Source organism: Acanthopagrus latus, chromosome 5 (assembly GCF_904848185.1).
Source record: "Acanthopagrus latus isolate v.2019 chromosome 5, fAcaLat1.1, whole genome shotgun sequence".
Classification (NCBI taxonomy): Eukaryota; Metazoa; Chordata; class Actinopteri; order Spariformes; family Sparidae; genus Acanthopagrus; species Acanthopagrus latus.
The window spans coordinates 5,097,160-5,121,680 of NC_051043.1; the positions used below are offsets into that span (position 1 = coordinate 5,097,160).

A 24,521-nucleotide genomic window follows, 5' to 3' on the forward strand; every position below is an offset into this window, starting at 1 on the left:
TATGACTGCTCTTTCTCTGCAGCTCCTCCGGCCATCAAGGGCCCTACTGAGACCTCAGAGGTGTCAGTGGTGCTCGGCTTCCCCACAGTGCTCCCCTGTGATGTTGAGGGCTCACCCACACCCAGTATCACCTGGTTAAAGGACAACCAGCCCATCGTGTCCAGTCCCCAGCTGACATACACCCGGGGTGGACAGGCCCTGCGACTGGGCTCAGCTCAGGGAGAAAGCACTGGCCTCTACACCTGCAGGGCCACAAATCCAGCCGGCACTGCCACCAAACATTATTCTCTGAGTGTGCTGGGTAAGACATCCTCACCACATACAAATTAGAGAGGCTGAGACGGAACCTTTAATGACAAGTCTGCTTTTTTCAGTCCCACCACAGATAGAAGGCGATTCTACGTCTTTATCGTTTGGTGGTCAGGAGGAGAAAGTTCGGATCAACGGGAGTTTAACTCTCTCCTGCCTGAGCAAAGGTTTCCCCGAGCCTAAGGTTAATTGGTTCAAAGACGGACAGGTTAGTGTGTCGTCCTCTGCATCTTACAAACATGAACCTTTGATGTGATTTTAATGGAACAAGTTCAGCCTCTACTGGCAACCAGTACAAATTGCAACAGCCTTAGCAGCACTGGCATCCTCTTGCACAACCCACCCCCACTTTCCACATTTGTATGTTGAGTAAGCCTGTTAATTATAGCAAAGGTGCAGAGGAATAATCCAGTGAGTGCATATTATAATGTAGAATACTGAACTAATACTGTGTTTTATCCTCAACCTGCAATTTGATGTGCGGCTTTAATTTTTGGCAACGCCTTTATGTGTGTGTGTGTGTGTGTGTGTGTGCTTGCGTGGAGCAGCAGTAAATACATACGGATTAGGTGGGTTTTGGATTCATGTAACATCTGTTTTCCTAAATTGCCCCCCAGGTTACATAACAATTTTGTAAAACAAAAGAAAACAAACCAAAAAATTACATTATAGACTGAAAATTGTGTTTTTAAAGCCAGACATTCAAAAACCTGCCAAATGTTTTGTTGAAGTCAGAAATAAGATCAGAAAAAGGCTGAAATTGTGAAAGAATATGTATTTATTGCACTAAGGATCTAAGATAAATATATTGTGATGACATCATCTAGTGTACAAGCACAAGCTATTACCAGCTGTAGCTGAACCCAATAATAAAAAAAAAATGCTCAAAGGCTCAAAGTCAACATATTTCAAATATGTATCAATACAATGAAACCACTGAATATTATATCACTGCCAGTGAAAAGTATAAAAAATAGCTAGATCAAAAACATTTTTTGGGGGGGGAAATCTACAGTTAAAATATCTTCATAAGTGTTTTTATTTTTTTTAGCTCCTGGCTCCTACATTACCCACGATGCAACCTGGCCACCAGCTCATTTTGAGACTGTAGCAGCTAATGTTTAGAAGTAAAGACTTTTATTTCTGACAGATTACAGTGGACTATAACCATCTGATGTATGTTTTTTGTCTGTAGCTGCTGACTGGAACCCTTCATGCTGGCATTAAGGAGAGTGGCCATGTCCTCAATATTGACAACGCCATGCTGTCCCATGAGGGGCAGTACACCTGTGTGGTCACCAACTCTGCAGGAGAGGACAAGAGAGACTTCCGTGTCACCATTCAGGGTGTGTTTGGTTGAATATGTGTACTTATATTGTCTCAAGTTCAAGCTCACATGCAATCTTCTTCTCAAATACCATTAGCTGCAAGTAATTATTATTTTCAGTGCTGATTAATTGATTAGTTGTTTGGTTTGCAAAATGTCAGAACATGGTTAAAAATCAAAACTATTGACTAGAAAATCTTGTTTTGTCCACCAACCAAAGACATTCAGTTCACTGTCATAGAGGATGACAGAAAATATTCACATTTAAGAAGATGAATCAGAGAATTTTGATTCCAGCTCATATTTATTCCAAAAAACAATTATCATTCAAATAATTGGCTATTTATTAGATAGTTGACAACTAATGGATTCATTGTTGCTCTAATATTATACAAGTTTACTGTTTGAAAACTTGAGTTTATGATACAGAATATATATGATTTTTTGGTAAAGTATATTCTTGAATTAATAGAAAGTCTTGTCTTGCTAGTTCCTCCGGTCTTTCACCGGGTGACCAACAGAGAAGCAGCCTGGGGTCTGGGACATGAGGGTGATGACAAAGAGGACATGACGGAGAAGCGCGAGGTGGTCTTGGGCCATCCAGTCAGCCTCTCCTGTGAGAGTAACGCCATCCCTCCACCGAAGCTCAGCTGGTACAAGGATGGACGAAAACTCACCTCTGCCGATGGTGTGGTACTACGTCCAGGTCTGAGGGAACTCCTTCCTCTGCGATCTCAGTTAAAACCAGCAGTGCGTTTGTTGTGTTGGACTGGGGTTTTATATCCACGGACAAATGGTTTTATTCTTTTCAGGTGGACAGGTGCTACAAATCACCCGAGTACAGAGGGAAGATGCTGGAAAGTACACATGCCAGGCCGTTAATGAAGCTGGAGAAGACCGCATGCACTTTGAACTGGAGATCCTGGGTAAGTGAGTGCACATAATTAAAATGTATGTCAAAAAAAAAACTATTTGGAAATTATTTCTGAATGGAATGTCTGTTGTGTTTACCTCCTCAGTCCCACCTGTTATTATGGGAGCATCAGAGGAGTTCATGGAGGAAATGGGAGCAGTGGTCAACAGCACCGTGGTCCTCCACTGTGACGCGACTGGACACCCGGCTCCTGTCATCTCCTGGCTGAGAGATGGGCAGGCGGTGCACGCAGACTCACAGCACCACATCAGCGAGGATGGGACTCAGCTCCAGGTTGGTCGATGCTGACTTTAAGACATATACCTGCATGTGAACGGATCCAAGGGGACATGTTTTATTCAGGAATAACGCTTCAATCCCATGTTTTAGCTCCTCAGTGTGCAGGTTTCAGACATGGCTGGGTATTCGTGTGCAGCTGAGAACAAGGTTGGAACAGTGGAGAAGCACTTCAGTCTAACAGTGCAAGGTAAGGCTTCACCACTATCTCTGTATCGTGTCAGTAGGGAAAATAAACAGTGAAAGCGCTGAAGCTATATTTGTTAAGATCTGTGGCACTTCATTTGTTAAACAGGACCAAATAACATCAGGATGAGATCTAACTTCAGTAGATTAATACAACACATAATCAATCAACGTTTCTCATTGAAAACCTTGTATTTGACTTGGATAGGCGTTCTTTTGCAGGATGTGATGATGCATGCTTCAGCAAGCTCCATGAGCGTGGATGTTGTTTTCAGATATTTGTGTATTTGACCTGACAGCTATATGTAAATGTTTTGGACATGTAGGCCTGCAGGTGATGTAATATGAAGACGCTCAATAACTTTCCTCTCTAAAAGTCATGCTGGATGTATAAATCTAGCACATGACTGTCATGTGGGAGAACAGAGTTCATGCCCCACAAATATGTGGAGTTTGTTTTATGGACTTTTATCATCTGAGTTTATGGTTGTCAGACATATAGACAGAACAAATATATCAGCTTTTAGCTGCTTTTTTGTTGGGTTTAGGCATTAAAACCGCTTGGCTACGTTTAGAAAATTATGTTTTCAGTTATGAGACATGTGACATGTGAGATATGCGAGCCGATGAGAACACACTAGGCACACAACAGTGCCCCAGTGCAAAGTTTTTAGGGAGGCTCCAGAATCAGCATTTGGTTGCAATTAAATGAAACTAGGTTCCTTTTAAACAACTGAAACTATTTGAAAATGAAAGATTCTTTTATCAGGTAATAAAAAAAAAAATAGGAATCTGTATATATGCTACAAGTTGTAAATTATTCTCAGGGTTTTTTGGTGTTCAGGACGAATTTCTATCCCAATCCAGTGATAAATAATCAATTCATGAGGCTGAGAAAATGCATACAAATAATCACAAAAAAATATTACATTGATGTAAGAAGGCCAGACTTAATAAAAATTCCCTATAAGTATTTGCAGCTATAGGATTTGTCAAGTTCCCAAGAATTTAATAAACAGTTTTATAGATATTTTAAAAGAAAAATCCATGACCTGAAAGCTCAGAATTATGGCATTTAGCATTTAATGACCCTATGTTCAATTTCCTGTGTAATCAAAAAGACCAGTACATGTGTTTCAGGTGTTTTAAAATGAATGTTATTAGATGTGCTCTCATTTTTATTTTTTTAATTTGCCCAGCCCATTTCTCAGGGACAGTGCCTATTAAATATACCAGACTTAGCCGAGAGGGTAGTTTTCATCCTAGTTTTCATGCTATCTGTCAGGCTAAAATCAAGAAACAAGTTCAAAACAACAATCACGCCGCTGACATGTCAGTCAAATGTGAAACATGGGCAGCAATAAAAGCAGATTGAATTACAGTGCACTGAAGCATGACAAACAATACAACAACAATCAAACACAAGCAAGCACAGGCGTGACATGAACGTTACAGAACAGCCTGCCCTCTACATGTACACCACAAATGTTGGTTCCTCTTGCAGTGCCTCCGAGGATAATTGGCCACAAAGAGGAGGAGGTTAGTGTGATCGAGGGCGACATGGTGTCTCTGCTGTGTGACGTCCAAGCGTACCCTCCTCCAGAGATCACATGGACCAGAGACGGCCAACTACTCCACTTCAGCACGGGCATCCACATTCTGCCAGGTCAGACTTCGGCCACCTCTGACACCCAAATCAGTCTTGTCAGGAGGATTTCCTGTGTTTGAATCTAATAATGCCACAGATATTACATTTCATATTATATTATATTTATATTATAGGAGGCCAGATGCTGCAGTTGCCCCGGGCGGGACTAGAAGATGCAGGGCAATATGTATGTACAGCCACCAACTCTGCAGGCCAGGACCAGAAGAGTATTCTCCTCAGTGTTTATGGTGAGCGAACACATGGTGACCTATCTGCACAATTTCACTACATATACAGATGATCAAATCTCAGAACACTGTCCAGGAAAAAAAAAAGTGTTTACTGCAGGCCAGCTGTGAGCACGACCAGTTCAGGAGTGAATCACTGAATCAAACTGAGACCTCTGTGTGTGTAAACCATCAGTCCTGCCCACCCTGAAGCCCCGTCTGGATGCTGAGTCAGACTCGGTCACCCCGCAAGTCGGCTCCTCCGTCACCCTGAGATGTGAAGCCCAGGGCGTTCCTGAGCCCGAGGTCACATGGTACAAGAATGGGCTACAACTGGCTGCAGGGAACGGACTGAAGATAAATCGTCACCAACTGGAGATCATAGGAGTTCAGGTCAGGAGAAAATGTTTTGACGTCTTACATGAAAAAACACAAAAACCGAAAAAAAAGAAAAAAATTAAAGATGATTTCCATGTACAGTGGGGGCCACGAATGAAGATACTTCTGTTTTACATTTACTTTCCAATGCAATACTGTTTCTTTACAAATGACAATATAAGCTGAGCAATTTAGAAGTAAAAGATGAATCCATGAATTTTCAGAATTTCTTTGAAGTTGTTTTGGACTCCACAAGTTAGTGTAAAACCTGAGGACTCATGTTATCCTTGCACATGCTTTGACAGTGTTCCACAAAGCTTCTTGTGATGTCGCAGAGTGCTTGGCTTTCTTAGTTTTCAAGTTCCCCGATAAATGTTCAGTGGGGTTGAGTTCAGGTACAGTCCTTGGTCTTTGGTCTTCAAGTAGATCTGTCAAAGCTTGGAGGTTGTTTGGGCTCATAATCCAGCTGCAGTATGAATCCTTCACCACAAGGATCAAACCAGACAGTGGAGCATGTCTCTGAAGAATGGAGTAGTACTTGGAGTCGGTTCAGTGCAGGTTTCCAAAACACTCCCGGTCTTGAAAATTCCCACCACTGTGTTTCCCTGTGGGTTTCAAACTCTGTGGTTTCATTCTCTCTCCTGTTCTCCTCCGTAAATACACCCCTCTGTTACTGACAGGAATCTAGAACTTGGATAAATCAGTAAATTGAACTTTTTTTCACGATCCACTGTGAAATTCTGGTATTTCTCAGCCCACCTCATGTGTTTGCCCTGTTTTCCACTCATGAGAAGTGATTTAGAAACTGCTACTCATCCTCTGAAACACTAGACAGCTTTTTCCTGACAGGAAGACTGCTGATTAGAATCTTGTGTGGTTTATTTACCAAATTCTGTATCTGTGATGAAGTCACTTTTCTACCTCTCAGGGAACTTAGCTTGATGCATTGATTATCTGATCGTGTGGTTACTTTGGGTTTACCTCATCGTGCTTTGGATACAATTGAGTGTTTTGTTGCTTCATGCACTGCCCTCTTAGAAACCTTCATTTTAGCCATGACTTGACTTGAAAGTCCCTGTTTGCTTGGAATAACAAGTTGACTTCTGACACTTTCACTTATTTTCTAAATCCTTAAACTTTCTGAATATTTCCAGGTTTATGTGACAATATTAAAGATTGTCATAGTAGACTTTTAGACCCCACTGTACCTAAACATATGTAATGTCTTTAGTGTATTGAACACTGGCATATTCATTTCATGAAATACATGGACAGGGAAAGTCTAGGAAAACTGGAGACATTTCTTAATTAGTTGACCTGATTCAGAACACGTGCATGAGCCAGCATAATATGAAGGAGCTGAGTCCTTACTTTGCTGATGCCCTTCTTTTTTTGGTTCCCAGTTGGCAGATGGTGGCACCTACACCTGCAAGGTATCTAATGTAGCTGGGCAGGTGGACAGGACATTCAGACTCACGGTTCATGGTGAGAATCCCTCTGCGTTATTTTCAAGCACTCTGAACGTCTATTTTAAAAATGGTGTTAGCAGCTTTTTTGATCTTATGTCCTCAGTTCCACCTGTCCTGGACGGGTCGCTCCGGGAGTCTTTGAACTACACCCTGGGCTCCCATGTGGCCCTGCTGTGTGAGGCCTCAGGGTTCCCTATGCCGAGCATCACCTGGCTCAAGGATGGAACTCCTATCGGTAAGACGGAGGCAGTGATGGGGAAACTTTATGAATTTGTCACACGTGAGTGCTGGTGCAAGTAAATGCGTTTGCTGTCCAGAGAGCAGTCTGCAGTGGCAGTGGTCCATCCGAGGGAACAGGCTGGAGCTCGGGCCCCTCACTCTGTCTCATGCTGGGACATACACCTGTGTAGCCAAGAACAGTGAGGGACAAACACAGAAAGACTACACCCTCACAGTGCAGGGTAAAGAAAAGCTCACTCTACAATATCATATATAGCGCTCATAAATGCAATGATTTTTAGCGGCATTTCACTGTAATCTTTGTCCCACTCAGTATCGCCTACCATCCTGGACTCTGAACACCCGTCTGATGTGAGTGCACCCCTGGGAGAGGAGCTGACCCTGGTGTGCAGAGCAACTGGAATCCCCACACCACGCCTCAGCTGGCTGAAAGATGGGGTGACTTTAGAGGGATCAGACAGCCGCCACGTCGCGTAAGTCATCCACCTTCCCTTTTTTACTGCCGGGGCTTTAAATGCACGCAGAACAGGATGAAGTAATCGTAATAATAATGATAAATTGTACTCTTTCAAAGCTGCTGCATTTGTTTTGCGAGCAGCACAATAATCGATCAACAGAACTCCCAAATGGTTTGGAAAGTAAGGTATTAATCTTCACCGTCCATGTGTGGACAGACAAATGGAGTCGTTTATAGTGTCTTGCCTAATTTCATCATGGGGAACAGTTAGAGCAGCTGTTTTACAGCTGTTCAGCAACTTATGTGGTCATTGCAACTGCATCAGCTAGAGAGAGAAAAATGTGTGTGTGTGTGAGAAAATCGTGGGACGATGATGATAATGATGATGGGAAAGTAATACTGGGGTTCAGAGGTAGGCTGGACAAATGATAGCTGCTGGTTTGGACAAGCTAATGGATACGGTAATAGATGGTGTTAACGTGAAAACCTAATGTTTGTTTGAACCCGACAGTGTGACCCCTGATGGCAGCACACTAACATTGCTGAGGCTGAGCCCTGAGGATTCTGGGACATACACCTGTTTGGCTGTGAGCCCTGCGGGACAGGAGAGCAAAATCTACACCCTCTTTGTACTCGGTCAGTTTGAGCATCATTTGTGCCGGGAATAGACCAATTATCAGTCTGATATTTAGCAATTTCTTGATTAATCAGAATCCGACAATTATTTTTTTGTCTGATTGCTGATTGCAAAATTAATTAGTTTAGAAATGTGCTACTTTAGCAGCCGTGCATCTGTCTGCAGTCACTACTCTGATCTCACTCAGTGTCCTGCATGATCTGGTATCTGTGTTGTTGTTGTTGGACACCATATTTGATGTTGCTGCAAGACCATCATTAATTGACCAGTTAGGTTTTGTGATGTCATAGCTTTCTTGTGAAAGGTGTCAAGTAATTTCACTTCTTTTGGCTAAAAGTGAAACGTCAGAGTCTCTTTTGGAGTGAGTTCCCCTCTTGTGTTTCCTCAGGATTACTAGTAAGGGCAGCTGTCATGAAAGCATTGCCTCTGTCTTCAGGGCAATCAAGGTCAAAAGATATGATGCAGCTTGCTTCAGACTCAGACTTAGATAAACAGTCTCCTATTAAAGTGGTTAACATGTGACCTGAGCAAAATAACTAGTAATTAAAATTAGTTATGGTGTAAAATCTACAATGTTTGCCTCAAAGATCCAATTCCAGTACCTCAAAATTGTATTTAAGAACAGTACTTAGTAAACTGTACTTTCTTACATTCCACCAGTGGTAATTCTAAAGTTTCACACTCAGATTTTACAGTAAATGTATATCGGCTCAAATATCAGTTATCTGGTCTATCCTTAATTTATGTATCTGTGTCAGTGCTTAAGTTTCTTACTGATTTGATCTGATTTGACTCGTCACAGTCCCACCCGTTATCTCTGGCGAGACGACTGTCCCCAGAGAGGTGCAGGTCACACAGGACAGCGCTGTGACTCTGGAGTGTCAGGCAGCAGGAAACCCTCCTCCTCAGATCAGCTGGCTGAAGAACGGACGCCCTCTGCTTCTCTCCCCTCGTACTCGCCTCCTCTCTGGTGACTCTGTGCTGAGGTCAGCTTACAGAGAAAATACAAACATAATTGTTTCTAAAATTATTGTATGTTTATAGATGAAGTAATGCCAGGTTTTCCCTCCCTTCGTGATAAAGGATTTCTCCCGTGCAGCTGTCTGACTCTGGAGTCTACACATGTGTGGCACGCAGTCGAGCTGGTCTGGCCGAGCTCAGCTATGATGTCCAGGTCCAAGGTACAATCATGACCATAAACCCCCTCCTGATTTTCCCTGTGACAGATACGTATCATTTTGGATTTGAGGGTTTCATACTGTGTGTATTTCCCTCAGTGCCCCCAGGTGTGGATCATGTTGAACCAGTAGAGCCAGTCACAGTAGTCCAGGGCTCCTTGGTGACATTAACCTGTGAAGCTCGGGGTGTCCCCCCTCCAACTCTGACTTGGATAAAGGATGGCCAGCCGCTGTCCCTTCACCGCAACCTGCTGCTCGATGGACAAGAGACACGTCTGCAGCTGCCTGATGTGGCGCCTTCAGACGCTGGCCTCTACAGTTGTGTGGCCAGCAACCAGGCTGGAAGCAGCACCAAGAGCTTTAACCTCACCGTGCTCGGTAAACCCAAAACAATTTGTATATTCAACTTCAAGTCACAGTGTAAACTTCTCAGACTACTGACCCAAAACGTTCTTCTTTTTAATCCAGAGCCTCCAAAGATCTCTAGCACCAGCTCTCCAGAGGAGCTGACCATAGCACTTAACAGCCCTCTGGAGCTGGAGTGCTCCGCTGTGGGAGTCCCGCCTCCCAGCCTCAGCTGGCTCAAAGATGGACGCCCCCTGGAAGCAGCTGACATTGTTCAGCAGGATGGACACTTTGTCAGGATTAGCAAAGTTCAGGTAAATTTCAAATGGACAATATCTCATAGAATTGCAACGTAGTGATAGTCAAGATTTTGATGTAGAAACATACACGAAGGAGCTGTTGTGAGAGTAATGATGTTTTTCTGCAAACTGTAATTTTAAACATCATTTATATTTTGTTTTCATCAATAGTACAATATATATACAAATTCTTCTTTCTTTACATAACATTTGTAACAACAACATGAATATCCACACCCAAAAAATTGAAAATTATACATATATCATTGTAAATATATATGTAAACACACCCCTAAAAAAGAAAAAAGAAAAACTGAAAGAACGGCACTCAGTAGATAGACCGTATTAAATCTAGGAGAGATTAAATGTGATATGTGAATGAAATGTTTGTATAGAGGGAATATAAAAGTAATGAACTTCAATTGTATGTGTAAAACCATGACATGAGGGTATATTTTTGGACCCTCACCGTGCATGTTATTAGACCCATATGAATAAGGTCCCATACCTTTTAGATCCATGTATTGTGTGAGGGAGGATCTGGTTTCAGCCATTTAATGTTTATACACTTAAAGGTTGTTTTAAGTAGCATGTTTGGCCCTCAGTTCCATGCATTATATTTTGAGGGAAAAACATGCAGGGAGAATGCAAAGGGGATTTGAAAAAAGCTTTTTCTTTCCCATTTCATTCCTTTTTTCTTTAGTTCTTAGTTCGACGACCTAAGGATGATGTTCACAAAACAGTTAAACTTGTTACTTGTGAATTGCATGTCCGGACTTTTCATACAAAAACAAAAAGTATGTTGCATAAAATATGTCATAGATATAAAGAAGTTGAAGATGAAAAGAAGCATAATCTTTTAACTGTACACTCACAAGTTAGATGACCATACAGCTGGGGGACTGTATGGTCATCATTAACAGCATCAATGCAGGCAAATCTAGCATTGTCATGTAAGAAACACTCAGGTTGATTAATGTCGTCTCTTTAAAGGTGGAGGATGCAGGCCTGTACACCTGCTTGGCCAGCAGCCTGGCTGGAGAGGATGGAAAGAACCACTGGGTCCGAGTCCAAGGTGACACAAGCTGCTCTTGCGTATTGTTCAACTTGGCAGGAATATATCACTTCCCACCTCTCTCTGAACTTCCTCTTACTTGCACCTGGAACATGATGAATAGATCTCTACGTACACTCAGGAGTAAAGATCAGGGTTTGCGAAAAGTAGAACGTCTGGCTTTAGCATTTTCTGCCTACAGTCATGCTAAACTTTTATATTGTGTGCATTGTTACGCACGCAATATGACGTCTTTACGATTTATGATGCATTGTGCAGCATCCATAATCCATTTGTTCTTCCAATTGTTCATGCCAGAATAATATGATGCTTCTATAAATATGGGTATCTGCAATACTGTTGAGACTTCTTAAACTGTTCAGATTTTCCTAATTCATGATGTTTTCTTCTTTGCATTATTATGACATACTCGGCTCAGATGAGTCATAAAACTCTGTGTGAATCAAGATAAGAAAACACACATTCTTACAGTTGATCTTTATAAATGTTATGTTCTGTGTGGAAAGCTAAGCATGTTTTTTGTTGTGCCAATGCATAATTACTACATCTGGACCCTATTTACCCTCTGAGTTTATCTGTTCCACATGGTCACATGTCTTAACTGTGCTGTTGTCTGTTTAAAAGAAGCACTGTAGGCACATGGGAAGATTTTATTACATTATTTAAAGGAACAGCTCACCCCCCAAAAAGATCAAATTTAGTTATTATCTACTCTCCCACATGCCGATGGAAAGTTGATTGCCCTCTAAACATTTCTGGAGCTACACAGCAAAACAGTGTTGCAGCATTTTCCTAAACAGCTCAACTAAGCTAGGGACTTATCTTAAAGAATATTTGAGAACTTTGTTTGAAAATGTTCCAGACATCGTTCTATGTTTTGTGTTGCAATGTTTAGCTTGCTAACCCCGGCCCGTTTTCTAGCAGCTTTGACATCAACAAGCCACTTGGACCACTAACTGCATGGCTAACTGAGCTGAACTAGCTTACGGTAGCTACAGTTGGCGGCAGTTGACGGTTACTCTGGTGATATTGCACCTTTTAAAAAGCCGAAACGGGGAGAATTAATACAGAATCCATACAGCTCGTCCAGTGTAATCCAGCCTGTGAAAGATATAATTTACATCCTTTTAAGGGTAGCCTCTGAGCTAAAAGCTTTACCATGCTGCCCATCTGAACTGGGTGCACAAGCCGGACCATGTGTTGATGGTGAACTTTTCCTTTAATGGTGGCGGGTGTGTGATCGGTGGAAACTTTTTGCAACTCTTGTCTGCGAGGTCCACCACTTAATAATCAGTGGTTGTGTTTCAGTCCCACCAACCCTCCTCGGCTCTGGAGATGTGAGGACACTCACAGTGCCAGTTAACGGACATCTGACCTTGGAGTGCCTGGCTGACAGCGATCCGGCTCCAGAAATAGAGTGGTACAAGGATGAGTCCAAACTTCAGGTACAGACTAGAAAAAAATCTAAAACAGGTTTTAGACAAAATGAAAAAAACTGACTCACACACCTTTCTTCTATTCTTTCAGCTGGGAGGTCGTATACAGAGGCTGGCAGGGGGTCAGTACCTCGAGATACAGGAAGTCAGGCCTGAGGACAGCGGCCAGTACAGCTGTGTGGTCACCAACATCGCTGGAAGCACCAGTCTGTTTTTCACAGTGGAGATTCTCTGTAAGACAGACTATCCATAACAAGCTGATTTAAAATACATTTTAAAAATATTTCCACATACAATGTTTGACTTTTTTCTCCAGTGCCACCAGTCATAAAGGAGGGCAGTTCGATGGTGACCGCAAATATTGGCCAGGATGCAGTTTTACCTTGTGAAGTAGAAGGCGACTCTTCAGCTACGGTCATGTGGAGAAAAGATGGCTTCCCCCTAACTCAAGATAAGAAGAAGTAAACACTTGTCGTTGCCATTATATTTGCCTTTGATCAAAAAACAAAGACATCCATTCATTCATCTTTCTCATCATCTCTCATCAACTGTGTGTTTGTTCCAGGTACACTCAGCTGTCAGAGGGCTCTTTGCGTGTCTACGGGGTTCAGTTGAACGATGCTGGTCGTTACTACTGCACTGTGTCGAACCAGGCTGGCTCAGATCACCGGGGAGTCGATCTACGCGTGTTCGGTAAATATAGCAAAGTGAAATACTACTTTATAGGTCTGGTCAGGCTTTCTTTTCAAATGTTATGTTGAGCAGGCAGGATGATTACAGTTTGATCAAACTAAGATCCTCTGTTTGTTCTGGGTGCCCCATTTATTGAAAATGTTCCTAGATTTGTACTTAAACTTAATCTTAAAATAATTTCCAACTGTGTGCTTGTGTCTGGTTCATGAAAGATGTAGAGCATAAAAAGCAGGTTCTCAGAAGCAGATGTCATCTATTAATCTATTAATTCCCCCTTATATAATTCAGCCCAAATGAGGGTTTAATCAGGAGCAATCATAGACCAAAAAAGAAAATCAAACTCTTTGGTAAACCAGATCGAAGCCAGGCAACACATATTATTCTGTGGATTAAATAAAGCCAAACACACAGACCAGAAAGACACAACTGTTGCTGATATTAAAAAGTGATGGTCCATCAGTTGCTTAAGAATTTAATGTGAAAAGATGTATAGATGTATCCAAAATGAATGACTGTAGGTCTGGCAATTCCTCAAACCTTTAAATGATTCCTGTTCCATTGTTCGTAAAGCTAATGCAACAGGCCTGGATGTATGTGGATCTCAAAATCTAGTACTCTTACATAATCAGCAGGAGAATCACCTCTGTCAAGGCTGGACTGAAGAGAGAAGATCCTTTCCACATCGGTGGAAACGTTTACGAATGTCTACATATACACTATTTTCTGCTAAAGTCACATACGAGATCAAAACTGATAGAAAGACTGTTTCATAAAGCCATGACGATAGTATAGTTGTAATGCTTAAATACCTTCTGGGATATCTTATGTCGTTACATAACACGCTGATATCCATGACTGTGATCAACATGCGTGAATGTGTTCTGTCTCCTGTTTCCTGTCAGTGGGTCCGTCAATCGGCCCGGGTCCATCCAACTTGACAGTCACCACGGGGATCAGAGCTGCACTGAGCTGTGAGACTTCTGGTATTCCCCCACCCAAAGTATCCTGGAAGAAGAATGGCACTCCACTTGATGTCAGCCAGCAGCCCGCCGCATACAGGTAAACACAGAGCTCCGACTCCATTCAAATATACACACCAACACTGACTGCAAACTTAAAACTGATGCATGTGTGCTGTTCTCTCCAGGTTACTGTCGTCTGGGTCTCTTATCCTTTTGTCTCCGTCCACTGACGACGAAGGTTACTTTGAGTGCACGGCTGTCAATGATGTCGGGGAGGAGCGCAGGGTCATTGAGGTCATCCTGCAAGGTATTGATCTCGAGTTTTGCACAGTAAGCCGGCAGCAGAGAGTCCGTGGAGATCATCATATTGATGACTTTGCTGTTTCCTCTTTCAGTCCCTCCATCTATTGAAGACGATGTCTCGACAGTCACAGCTGTGAAAATGTCTCCTGTGGTGTTGCCTTGTCACGTACAAGGACGTCCTCAGCCCACTGTCACATGGACCAAGGGTGGAGCCCAACTGGGCCCCAGAGGAGGAAGTTATCGTGTCCTTCCCACCGGTAAAACAAAACTGTAGTGATTTTACACCTCTTTAGATTATTATACATCACAGTCCACTGGGGGAATGTTCATTAAATATGATGTTAGAGTGTGTATCTTTGAACTCATTTCTACACAGGAGTGTTGGAGATAACTGCTGCTGTTCCAAGCCATGCCGGCAGGTACACATGTTCAGCCCGCAACCCAGCTGGAGTGGCTCACAAACACATCTCTCTCACTGTCCAAGGTAGGGTTTCAGTCTGGTAAATATGACCTGTTGGCACGCATATTTAAACATGTATAACAAAGGATTTTTTTCTCCCCAGAACCCCCAGAGATCAGGCCAATGGCAGAGGAAGTACAAGTGGTGTTGCATCATGGGACTCTTCTACCCTGTGAGGTTCAGGGCCTCCCACGACCATCTATCACCTGGCAAAGAGAGGGAGTTCCCATTGCAACAGGTATAAGTACTAGGATGACTTTGAAAACAGTTTTGTATTTCATCTGTTATTCATGTGTTGTATGTGTTGTGTGTTGTAGAGTGATAGAGCATGTTTTATTTTGGATGTTTTTTGCTGTAGAAAAGTGTTTCTCAGTCACTCACCTTCCGTTTGTGCTCCACCACACTTTAACATGTAGTTAAAAAAACAATGTTTTACTCCTGCTTTTGTGCAAAACATCAACAACAACAATTGCATTGTACAGTCTTCAGCAGTACTTTTTGTTGGTAAATGTGAGATGATCACATTGCTCACCACTCTTAACAACAAGCAACAAAGAAGTAAGTACATCTGGTATAATGATTTGCACAGGGGACTGCTTTGATTGGTTCAACTAGTGGGAAACTACTAAGATGGTCACATTATGGTGATTGGACCAAACCGCAAGGCCATGCAGAATTCATGGTGACTGGTTAAATCTGCATTAACTGGCATTGCAGCTTTCTGGATGGACTGAATTCTCAACATTATTTTCAGACTGGACAGCTTCACTTTTAAACCCCCAAATGCTTCACTGGAGTTTATGGACCACAGACCGATCTGATTTTCATGCCCATGTGATGAGACTTAATTGACTGATTACAGGTCACAGGCTTGCTGTGCTCTCAAATGGAGCTCTGAAGTTTTCTCGTGTCACACTCGGCGATGCGGGGACCTACCAGTGCCTGGCAAAGAATGATGCTGGTGTAGCTGTGGGCAGGACCAAGCTAGTCCTTCAAGGTAATGAAGACTTTGATCTCACAGATGAGAAGAAAATAATGTCTGTGTTCGTTCCTGACGGATGGAAGTTTGCTTCTATTTTGAACATTTATAAACAAATGTATTCTTGCTCACCTCATCTTTTCCAGTCCCGCCCGTGCTGAGCGTCCCTCGCGTTGAGTACACGGCAGTGCTCGGCCAGCCAGTCAGCCTGGAGTGTGTGGCTGATGGGCAGCCCCATCCTGAAGTCACTTGGCAGAAAGAGAGGAGGCCGGTGGTTGAAGGTGCTCATATTCGCATCTTTGCCAATGGAACCTTGGCTGTTACTTCTACCCAGCGAAGTGACGCAGGCCTGTACACATGCACTGCCAAAAACCTCGCCGGCAGAGCCAGCCACGACATGAGGCTGGTTATTCAAGGTGAGCTAAGAGGGAAATTTCACATTATTCCAAGACTGAATATGGCAGGTTCATATTAACACTTAAAACATAAAACTTTTATTGATTGTTGAATTTCAGTCCCGCCCATGATCCCTCCGGCACAGACGGAGCTGTCAGTCATTCAAGGATTTCAAGCACTTCTGCCCTGTGCTGCTCAGGGTTCACCCGAGCCCAGAGTATCATGGGAGAAGGATGGTGTCACTGTCCCCAGCCTTCCAGGCAAATTCACCGTCCTACGGTCAGGAGAGCTGATCATCGAGAGAGCTGAGGTACAACCCAACATCTTCACTGCATCACAAACCACGCCTGTCTAGTTTTGGCCATAGGAATCAGTTCTGACTGCTCTCTCTTCACACAGCCTGGTGATGCAGGTGTGTTCACTTGTGTGGCTACCAATGCAGCGGGCTCTGTGAGACAAGACATCCGGCTGTCCATCAACATGAGGCCCGCCTTCAAGGAGATGCCCACTGATGTAACCCTGAACAAAGGGCAGAGTCTGGCCCTGTCCTGCCACGCTCAGGGAACTCCACCTCCTGTCATCTCCTGGACCGTCAACAACAGTCCTTACACAGGTACTATCTGCCTTTAAATAGTGAGCACTTCAACACTACCAAGGTACTTCGGTGTCATTGTGACACCAAAATGCATCCTAATGCACCCTTGAGTCCAGAGGAAACAGAATTTTGAGGGTCCCCAGCTTACCTATTTCTGAGTCAAACAGCTGTGTATAACACTGGAATTATTTTAGTTGGCAAAGTCATTGTGGGACAACAGTACTTATCTTGTACGACAGAAATCAGAAATGTGTGTACTCTGAAAGCTAAGAATGAGGAGAAGCAGTACCACTGGAAATCATGGATGAATTGAAGCCAACAGTTGACTCAACTTTGAAAATGTTCAGGTTCCACCATAGATGAGGCCGGCAGGAGCTCCATGGTCATTGAGAACGTGACGATGAGTGATGCTGGGACCTATGTGTGCATAGCAGAGAACAGCGTGGGCTCCATCCGAGCGCTCTCATTCGTCCGTATCAGAGGTGAGCTGTTCGTCAAAGCTTGGTCAGGGCCATTCATGCTACTTTGATGATCTCATAAATATGTGCTGTGTGTCTCCAGAGCCTCCGGTGTTGAAGGGTGAAGCCCACATGTCTCAGACGGTCACCCAGGGGAGCTCAGCTGTGCTTGACTGTCCGGTCCATGGGGACCCCAGCCCCGTCCTCCGCTGGCTCCGGGATGGAAAACCGCTGCTCCGCTCCCTCCGAATGCAAGCGCTTCACAACGGGTCCTTGGTCATTTACAGCATCACTGTAAATATCTTTATTTCTCTTCTCTTTATAGATAAGTCACATAAGTTTGAATGGCTAAACCCACTCTGAGCAAACGCCTCTCTTCAATAAGTGTCTAATGTCTTGGACAACAACGCAGCAATGTTCATCCTGTCCAGGCTTCATCTGCAGTCCCCTTGGGTGGAGGAACAGTGTGTGACTGTCCTACAGCGTCCTGCTCTCACCTAAATCAGATTCACTTCAGTCAGAAAGGCTAACAGCATTAGCAACAGAGGGAGGAGATGAACGGATTGCTGGATGTTCCCAGACTCTGCCCCTCTCTCCTCAGCCTGTAACCTTGTTAGATCTCTAACTGCTGCTGTAATTGCACAGCCTGCAGTTGAGACTTTCTCACAGACAGATGACTGTCCTTCTCACAGAGCACTCTAATGGGAAATTTCCTCTCTCCGGCCAAATATTATCTGTTATGAAAAAGAATTCAATGGAATAGTCTCAACCACCCAGTAGATATAGATTATTTTCTGCGATAATGTCAGATTTCTTTTACTGTTAAATGTGATTTAAGGCTCAGCTCTGACGGGAGGTTTGCGGCCATATCAGAGGAAAATTGTTCATCGGCGTGCCAATTAAGTCAAACTCTCCTCCTCTCTCTGTGTGATGTGCAGGCAGCAGATGAAGGAGAGTATCAGTGTGTGGCTGAGAGTGAAGCTGGAACAGCTGAGAGGACCATCACTCTCAGGGTTCAAGGTGAGTTTTGTGCTTAGGATTGCACACAATGTAACTGGTCGTCATATGTCAGATATAACGCACGTATCTCCGAGTTTGGCTTCAGCTTCTAAGATGAAGTAGTTTCATCCAAGCTTCACTTTTTTAGGCTTTTCTTCTTGTTCTTTTCTTTGTCAAATCTTGGTTTCATATGTACATGAGACCAATATGGCCAGAGTTGTTATTTTCTTGTGGTAACAGGTTCAATTATCTAGTTGTCAAAGCTTGCTTTATTGAAATAATGTGATAAATAAACCCGTTATTCGAAGAAAACAATCTTTGTCATCCTGAGATTATGTAATGATTATCTAGAAATTTGCAGTAATATTAGTAATAATGATAGTCATTTTTAACAGCTTGAAAGAAACAGCTGTACCTACGGCCTTTCCAGGCTTCCATATGCAAAGTGTTTTTATATTGACCATGATTCCATTTCTAAAAGCAACATAAGAGGAAAACAATTAAGGGCCTGACTGTATCTCATGATGTACATTCCCTTGTTTATTTCTGCAAAGATGCTAGACACAAAACTCCCATGTCTCCCCGCTCTCTAACAGTCAATGGAGGCTACTCTAACTGGGAGGAATGGGCTCCATGCAGTAGCACCTGTGGACAAGGCTTCCAAGAACGAATCAGATTATGCAACAACCCAAAACCAGCCAATGGCGGCCGATCATGCAGCGGTCCCAGTATCGACTCCAGGAAATGTCAAGCTGGCCTCTGCCCGGGTAAGAATTCCTGTCTGATTTCTGTTGTCATTGCTCCAGTGTTTCATAACATAAAAGTTCTTATTACAGACATAATTTGACATCCTGGTCAAGTTCATAATGTTTGCATTGTCGTACTAAATGCATGAATGAACAGATTATGAAGGCTACCTCACAGACAGTTACAAACATAATTTTTTAGTTTAGTAAATTTAAATAAAAAAATGACTTGTCTGTCCATGTGTTGATAACAGGAGAGACTCCTCGTAAGACCAGAGGCAGTCTGATCGGCATGGTGAACGAGAGGGAGTTTGGTGTGTCCTTCCTGGAGGCCAACATTACCGACAGTGAGGATGAGGGGAGCAGCACTCTGCAGGCCCGTCTGGACAACATCCCTCCCAGTGTGGGTGAGTAACAGCCCATGACTTGTTTAGACGGTTACTTTTAAAACAAAAGTCAATTTTCTGACAGAAAATTAATGTAATGTAAGTTAATTTAATAGAGACTTTAGGACTTTACTCAAGTACTTTTTGTATAGATGATTTTCACTTTCACCAAAGTAACATTTTAACCTGATCTCTTGACTTTTACTCAATTATGCTTTCGGGTACTTTACCACATTGACACTTTTACAAAGATCCTGCTCATGTTACATGAATCTGTGGAAGTTATGTCTTTTTTTATAAGCCCACTGTGACATCACCTTTTAATTACTGAAATGAACCATCCTCCACACAAAATCGTGTGCCAAGTCTGGGAATTAATTAGGATATTATGCTCAAACATACCTTCAGACAGAAGCACAAATTACATCCATGCCAAATGAAAAAAAAATATATATATTTTTTGAGGATTTCCTTTTTTCTTTCTTTCTTTTTTTTGTTTACCCACTGTTGACCTGCGATGTACTTGATGTTTATTTACCACTTCATTAAAGCCGAAAGATATGTATTCAGGGAGTACATTCTGATGTGTCTGAGTCTTTCCTTCAGATCTGAAAACAGTAGGGCTCATTTTCGTGATTTGTACCAAATCTCAGGTTCAAATTAATGTGCTGTATATCTATAACAGGCCAACATATTCTGTTTCCTTGTAGGTCCCTTGCTGCGGGTGCTGGTGTCTGTTTTTGCCCCCATCTACTGGACCACTGTATTGCAGAGTGGAGAAGCCAGAAATGGCTACTCCTTCACTCAGGGCCAGTTCAGACAGGAGTCTCAGCTGGAGTTTGAGACTGGTAGGTTTTGCCCATGATCAGTTTACTTGTGTGTTAACCAATGAAGATTTCAAACCTTTACACTTATTACACATGTAAAAAAAAAAAGGTTTAGGAAGTTATGCAGATGCCCTTCTCATCTTTTACATTTAAAATTTAAAGAACAAGTAGTCATAATACAATCATCAATATTATAATTATATTTTTGAACAGTATTTGTGAGCAGTGATTCTTTTATTTTATAGTTAACTGAACAACCAGCAGATGGCACTACTCACTACTGCTGACATTCATAAGTTTACACCTGAACAATATTACCTCTAAACAGTTGCAGCATGCTCTTCTTGTGCTTGTAAATCAGTCCTGATCTTTCTGTTTTTCAATCTCATCAAACAGGGGAGCTCCTTCGTTTGACCCACATTGCCAGGGGTGTGGATTCTGAGGGAGTTTTACTAATCGACATTGTAATTAACGGATTTGTGCCTCCCTCATTATCGTCATCTCATCTTAGCCTACAGGTATTTAAAAGAGACCCCAAACACATCTCACCGGATAATTTGTCGTCATGCTTCAGTTTTTCTGACCGGATTTCTCGCGTGTCCCGCAGGAGTTCGATGAGTCATACGTGCAGACGGGCCAAGGGCAGCTGTACTCATGGTCATCACAGACCCACCAGAGAGGAGGAAACCCCATGGTGCTGCGCTGCAATCACACCATTATTTATGAGGGCCAGGAGGAGCGCCAGGGCCCAGCTCTCCAGCTGCTCAAGGTCTCCGGAATGAACAGCGTCTACAACATGTTTACTCTCACTTTGGACTTCCACATCACCAGCAGCCTTCTCATACCAGGTCTGAGGGAAAAAAAAAAAAAAAAAAAAGATTTAAAACTTGCGTCACATGAAATATTGGATGTGAATGTTTGTTTTCTGTTTGCAGATGGTTATGAAGACACATGCCCTAAAGGTTTCATTCTTGACACAGCCTCCTACTGCGCTGGTATGCTGCTGCTTTCCTTTTTAAGCCTCATTTGTCTTTGAACATTTGTCACTGCACTTGTTTCGTTGTCATGATTAATTGTGTTCTCATTAGATGAAGATGAGTGTGCGCTCCAGTCTCCCTGCTCTCACTCATGTAACAACATCATGGGAGGCTTTTCATGTGCCTGTCCCTCCGGCTTCACCATCTCTTCAGAGACCAACACATGCCAAGGTGAAGTCTCCTGGAGTCTTTGTAAATAATTACCCAACATACAATGATAATGTCCTTGTTAAGTAAAAGACAAGCATTAATTTTCTTCTAATCTCTGCCTCAGCCTTACACACATGTTGTCTTTATCCCATCCAGATATCGATGAATGTTCCCAGGGCTCGCACATGTGTCACTACAACCAGCAGTGTGTCAACACAGTGGGCACGTATCGCTGCCAGGCCAAGTGTGGACCAGGATTTAAGCCCAGCATCACAGGATCCAGCTGTGAAGGCAAGTCACTGTTAATCACCGCTCAAATGTCGGCACAACATTTCATCTGGAGGTGGAACAACTAAACCTGGAGTTGTTGCTGCAATAAACATTAAAGAAATATCTCATATCTTGCCATACATTATCTTACTGGATGTGTCACTTGTGTGTTCCAGATGTGGATGAGTGCCAAGAGTCTGCTCTCTCCCCATGTCAGCATCAGTGTCTCAACACTCTGGGATCCTTCCGCTGTATCTGCCACCCTGGTTACCAGCTGTCAGGACATCGCTGCATCGGTCCGTCAGTGGTGAAATTTCATGGGTTATTAAAACTTTGGCCCTGACCACACATACACAGGGACTGTTCAAAACAAAACTCTGGCTCTAAAGAGGGCCTTAAAGGATACGTTCACCCGAATGTCATTATTTACTCAACCCAATGCAAATGAAAAGCCAGGTGAAGTTTTGTAGTCCACAAAACAGTGATGTAGCATTATCCTAAATAACTGAAGTAGAAGCGCATTTGTTCTGAAATGTAAAGGAAAAAAAAACAGCTCAACATTGTAATCAAAATCTCCAAAAGCCATACATCCCAAATTGCACCCTGTGTTAGCTGCTAAGCTAAAGGGCTTTAGCGCACACCACATCTGAGGTGGGTGCACGAGGGTGAATATATCAAGAGTCAAAGGTGCATATCTCATCTTTTCAAACCAATTTGAAACCAGGATTTTCGAGGTTTCCAGACCAACTGTATTGGAGCAATTTATGTTTTGTTTGTTTTTTTACATTTAAAGACTTGTCATTTTATTTTTGGGTGAATGTATCCTTTAAGTTTTCCATGTAATTTGAACAGCCACTTTAAGGGAGGGTGTTAATCACTGCTAGATGCCACTAAATCCCACAGACATACAGCACCTTTGAATACTTAAATAAAGGCATTTAGATCATTTTTTTTAAATTTAATAATTCATCTAAGAAACTGTAATAATTGTTGGGATAACTAAAACATAATAACTCTACTGTAATTTACAGACATCAATGAGTGCATGAGAAATGTCTGCCCGGCGAACAAGGAGTGCCGTAACACGGAGGGAGGATACCAGTGTTTCGACAGCTGCCCAGCTGGCATGACCAAAGCAGAGAGTGGAGCCTGTGTGGGTGAGTGGCTACTGTATCATACCTCATTTATTCATCCACACACTTTATTTAGAGGGTGCTAAGTGTAGCATTTGACTGTGCATAAATGAAATAAGCCATCAACTCATTAATACCTGAAAGGCTCGTAGATCCAAGACAACACCTGTGATGTCACTGATTCATTCATCCATGGAGGTTGAACATGTGACAGTTGGTAAAATAACCAGATCTTGCCTGCATTGCTAAGTCTATGGAAGCCGATAGAAGTGCTTTGATAATACTTGTAGCTTCTAAAGACAACTTCACTGTAATGTTACATTACATAACACCAGATCAAGTTTCACAGGATTGTTGTAAGTCACAAAACAGCAAGAGGTCACTACTTTTTCCTCACGAAAAGAAAGTGGAAGCTTTTTGAAAAGTCTATTAATTGTCCGTCGGAGGAAACGTTTGACCGAAGATCCTGAAAACAGGACGCAGCAAACTTTATGGTTGGTTATGCAGGCTACTTATCAAAGTCGTGATCTCAGTTTCTGCTGCATTTTTGTATGTACACGATGAATTTAAAATAAATGCGATGATGCTGATAGGAGAACTTCAGGAGAAGTTAATATAATGCTGTGTTTAGTGGCTGATTTGTGGATGTTTTTCAGATATTGACGAGTGCCAGGATGGAAGTCACATGTGCCGTTACACTCAGATCTGTCAGAACACAGTTGGAGGTTATGGCTGTGTGTGTCCCAGAGGGTACAGAACTCAGGGAGTTGGCCTCCCGTGTCTGGGTATGACACTACTCTGATTTATTTTGCAACTCACCAAAGATACTACCATTTGAGAACTGATTGAGCCTTGCTTTACTTTCCAGACATTGACGAGTGCCTGCAGACACCAAACCCCTGTGCCTATCAGTGTCGTAATGTCCCCGGCAGCTTCAGGTGCCAGTGCCCTCCTGGTACTGTGCTGCTGGGAGACGGGCGCTCCTGTGCCGGCCTGGAGAGAGGGCAGACCTTCAGCAACGGCACCCGAGTCCGGGCAAGGCTTCGTCCACAGCTGGTGTCATCTCTTGGCAGGCCAATCCTTTCCCGTTCTCAAGGAGTGTCTCGCATAACCAGACAGAGCTGTCCAACAGGCTACACCAACAGAGACGGCACGTGTGTCGGTTAGTGAGCACCTATAATACACTTGTGTGTGTCAACATCAGACTGTCTCGTCACTTGAGTTTCCTACTTACCTTTTATTTCCTGTCCAGATGTAGACGAGTGTCTGCTCAGGAAGCCGTGTCAACACGAGTGCAGAAACACCATTGGCAGTTTTCAGTGCCTGTGTCCTCCTGGTTACAAGCTTTTACCCAACGGCAGGAGCTGTAAAGGTAAAGAGCATCACTCAACCTTAACATGACCGTCTCCCTCCCTTTGAATTATAACAGCTAAGCTCCTATCACCTTTCTCTCCCTCTAGACATTGACGAATGCGTAGAGCAGGGAATCCAGTGTGGACATAATCAGATGTGTTTTAACACCCGAGGAGGATACCAATGCCTGGACACACCCTGCCCTGCGTCTTACCAGAGTGGAAGAAGCCCAGGGTAAATATCCTGACTAGAAAGTACTGTGCAGTGTTGAACAGTAATCAAAATGGGCTCAGTCATAGAAATCAAAAATCTTTTTTCTCCTCCTAACCTTGCACACATCCTACGAAAAATAG

General features: G+C 42.9%; 1 protein-coding gene and 1 long non-coding RNA gene across 2 annotated transcripts in view; one reads left to right on the forward strand and one right to left on the reverse strand.

Annotated features, from left to right (window-relative positions):
- Window positions 1-24,521, forward strand: part of hmcn2 (hemicentin 2) — a 59,698-nt gene that overhangs the window by 32,979 nt on the left and 2,198 nt on the right. Inside the window, exons 31-80 of the mRNA XM_037098615.1 lie at window positions 23-301; window positions 375-517; window positions 1,505-1,655; window positions 2,127-2,342; window positions 2,449-2,562; window positions 2,656-2,843; window positions 2,940-3,036; window positions 4,537-4,698; window positions 4,815-4,928; window positions 5,104-5,300; window positions 6,689-6,770; window positions 6,858-6,989; window positions 7,072-7,215; window positions 7,308-7,467; window positions 7,963-8,087; window positions 8,891-9,074; window positions 9,172-9,269; window positions 9,366-9,644; window positions 9,735-9,925; window positions 10,904-10,985; window positions 12,294-12,430; window positions 12,513-12,654; window positions 12,738-12,882; window positions 12,987-13,114; window positions 14,017-14,173; window positions 14,262-14,383; window positions 14,472-14,636; window positions 14,756-14,863; window positions 14,943-15,077; window positions 15,702-15,836; window positions 15,965-16,234; window positions 16,334-16,524; window positions 16,614-16,827; window positions 17,157-17,291; window positions 17,371-17,561; window positions 18,206-18,287; window positions 18,863-19,033; window positions 19,267-19,419; window positions 20,109-20,246; window positions 20,622-20,743; window positions 20,833-21,073; window positions 21,161-21,220; window positions 21,314-21,433; window positions 21,569-21,703; window positions 21,859-21,978; window positions 22,714-22,839; window positions 23,472-23,600; window positions 23,684-23,977; window positions 24,068-24,187; window positions 24,276-24,402. Of these exons, the coding sequence (XP_036954510.1) occupies window positions 23-301; window positions 375-517; window positions 1,505-1,655; window positions 2,127-2,342; window positions 2,449-2,562; window positions 2,656-2,843; window positions 2,940-3,036; window positions 4,537-4,698; window positions 4,815-4,928; window positions 5,104-5,300; window positions 6,689-6,770; window positions 6,858-6,989; window positions 7,072-7,215; window positions 7,308-7,467; window positions 7,963-8,087; window positions 8,891-9,074; window positions 9,172-9,269; window positions 9,366-9,644; window positions 9,735-9,925; window positions 10,904-10,985; window positions 12,294-12,430; window positions 12,513-12,654; window positions 12,738-12,882; window positions 12,987-13,114; window positions 14,017-14,173; window positions 14,262-14,383; window positions 14,472-14,636; window positions 14,756-14,863; window positions 14,943-15,077; window positions 15,702-15,836; window positions 15,965-16,234; window positions 16,334-16,524; window positions 16,614-16,827; window positions 17,157-17,291; window positions 17,371-17,561; window positions 18,206-18,287; window positions 18,863-19,033; window positions 19,267-19,419; window positions 20,109-20,246; window positions 20,622-20,743; window positions 20,833-21,073; window positions 21,161-21,220; window positions 21,314-21,433; window positions 21,569-21,703; window positions 21,859-21,978; window positions 22,714-22,839; window positions 23,472-23,600; window positions 23,684-23,977; window positions 24,068-24,187; window positions 24,276-24,402 (7,651 nt within the window). The remainder of the gene's footprint in view (window positions 1-22; window positions 302-374; window positions 518-1,504; window positions 1,656-2,126; window positions 2,343-2,448; window positions 2,563-2,655; window positions 2,844-2,939; window positions 3,037-4,536; window positions 4,699-4,814; window positions 4,929-5,103; window positions 5,301-6,688; window positions 6,771-6,857; window positions 6,990-7,071; window positions 7,216-7,307; window positions 7,468-7,962; window positions 8,088-8,890; window positions 9,075-9,171; window positions 9,270-9,365; window positions 9,645-9,734; window positions 9,926-10,903; window positions 10,986-12,293; window positions 12,431-12,512; window positions 12,655-12,737; window positions 12,883-12,986; window positions 13,115-14,016; window positions 14,174-14,261; window positions 14,384-14,471; window positions 14,637-14,755; window positions 14,864-14,942; window positions 15,078-15,701; window positions 15,837-15,964; window positions 16,235-16,333; window positions 16,525-16,613; window positions 16,828-17,156; window positions 17,292-17,370; window positions 17,562-18,205; window positions 18,288-18,862; window positions 19,034-19,266; window positions 19,420-20,108; window positions 20,247-20,621; window positions 20,744-20,832; window positions 21,074-21,160; window positions 21,221-21,313; window positions 21,434-21,568; window positions 21,704-21,858; window positions 21,979-22,713; window positions 22,840-23,471; window positions 23,601-23,683; window positions 23,978-24,067; window positions 24,188-24,275; window positions 24,403-24,521) is intronic.
- LOC119019765 overlaps window positions 23,826-24,521 on the reverse strand; it is a 56,228-nt gene continuing 55,532 nt past the window's right edge. Inside the window, exons 4-5 of the long non-coding RNA XR_005075148.1 lie at window positions 24,050-24,179; window positions 23,826-23,948 (exon numbers count right to left, since the gene is read on the reverse strand). This is a non-coding gene — a long non-coding RNA (uncharacterized LOC119019765). The remainder of the gene's footprint in view (window positions 23,949-24,049; window positions 24,180-24,521) is intronic.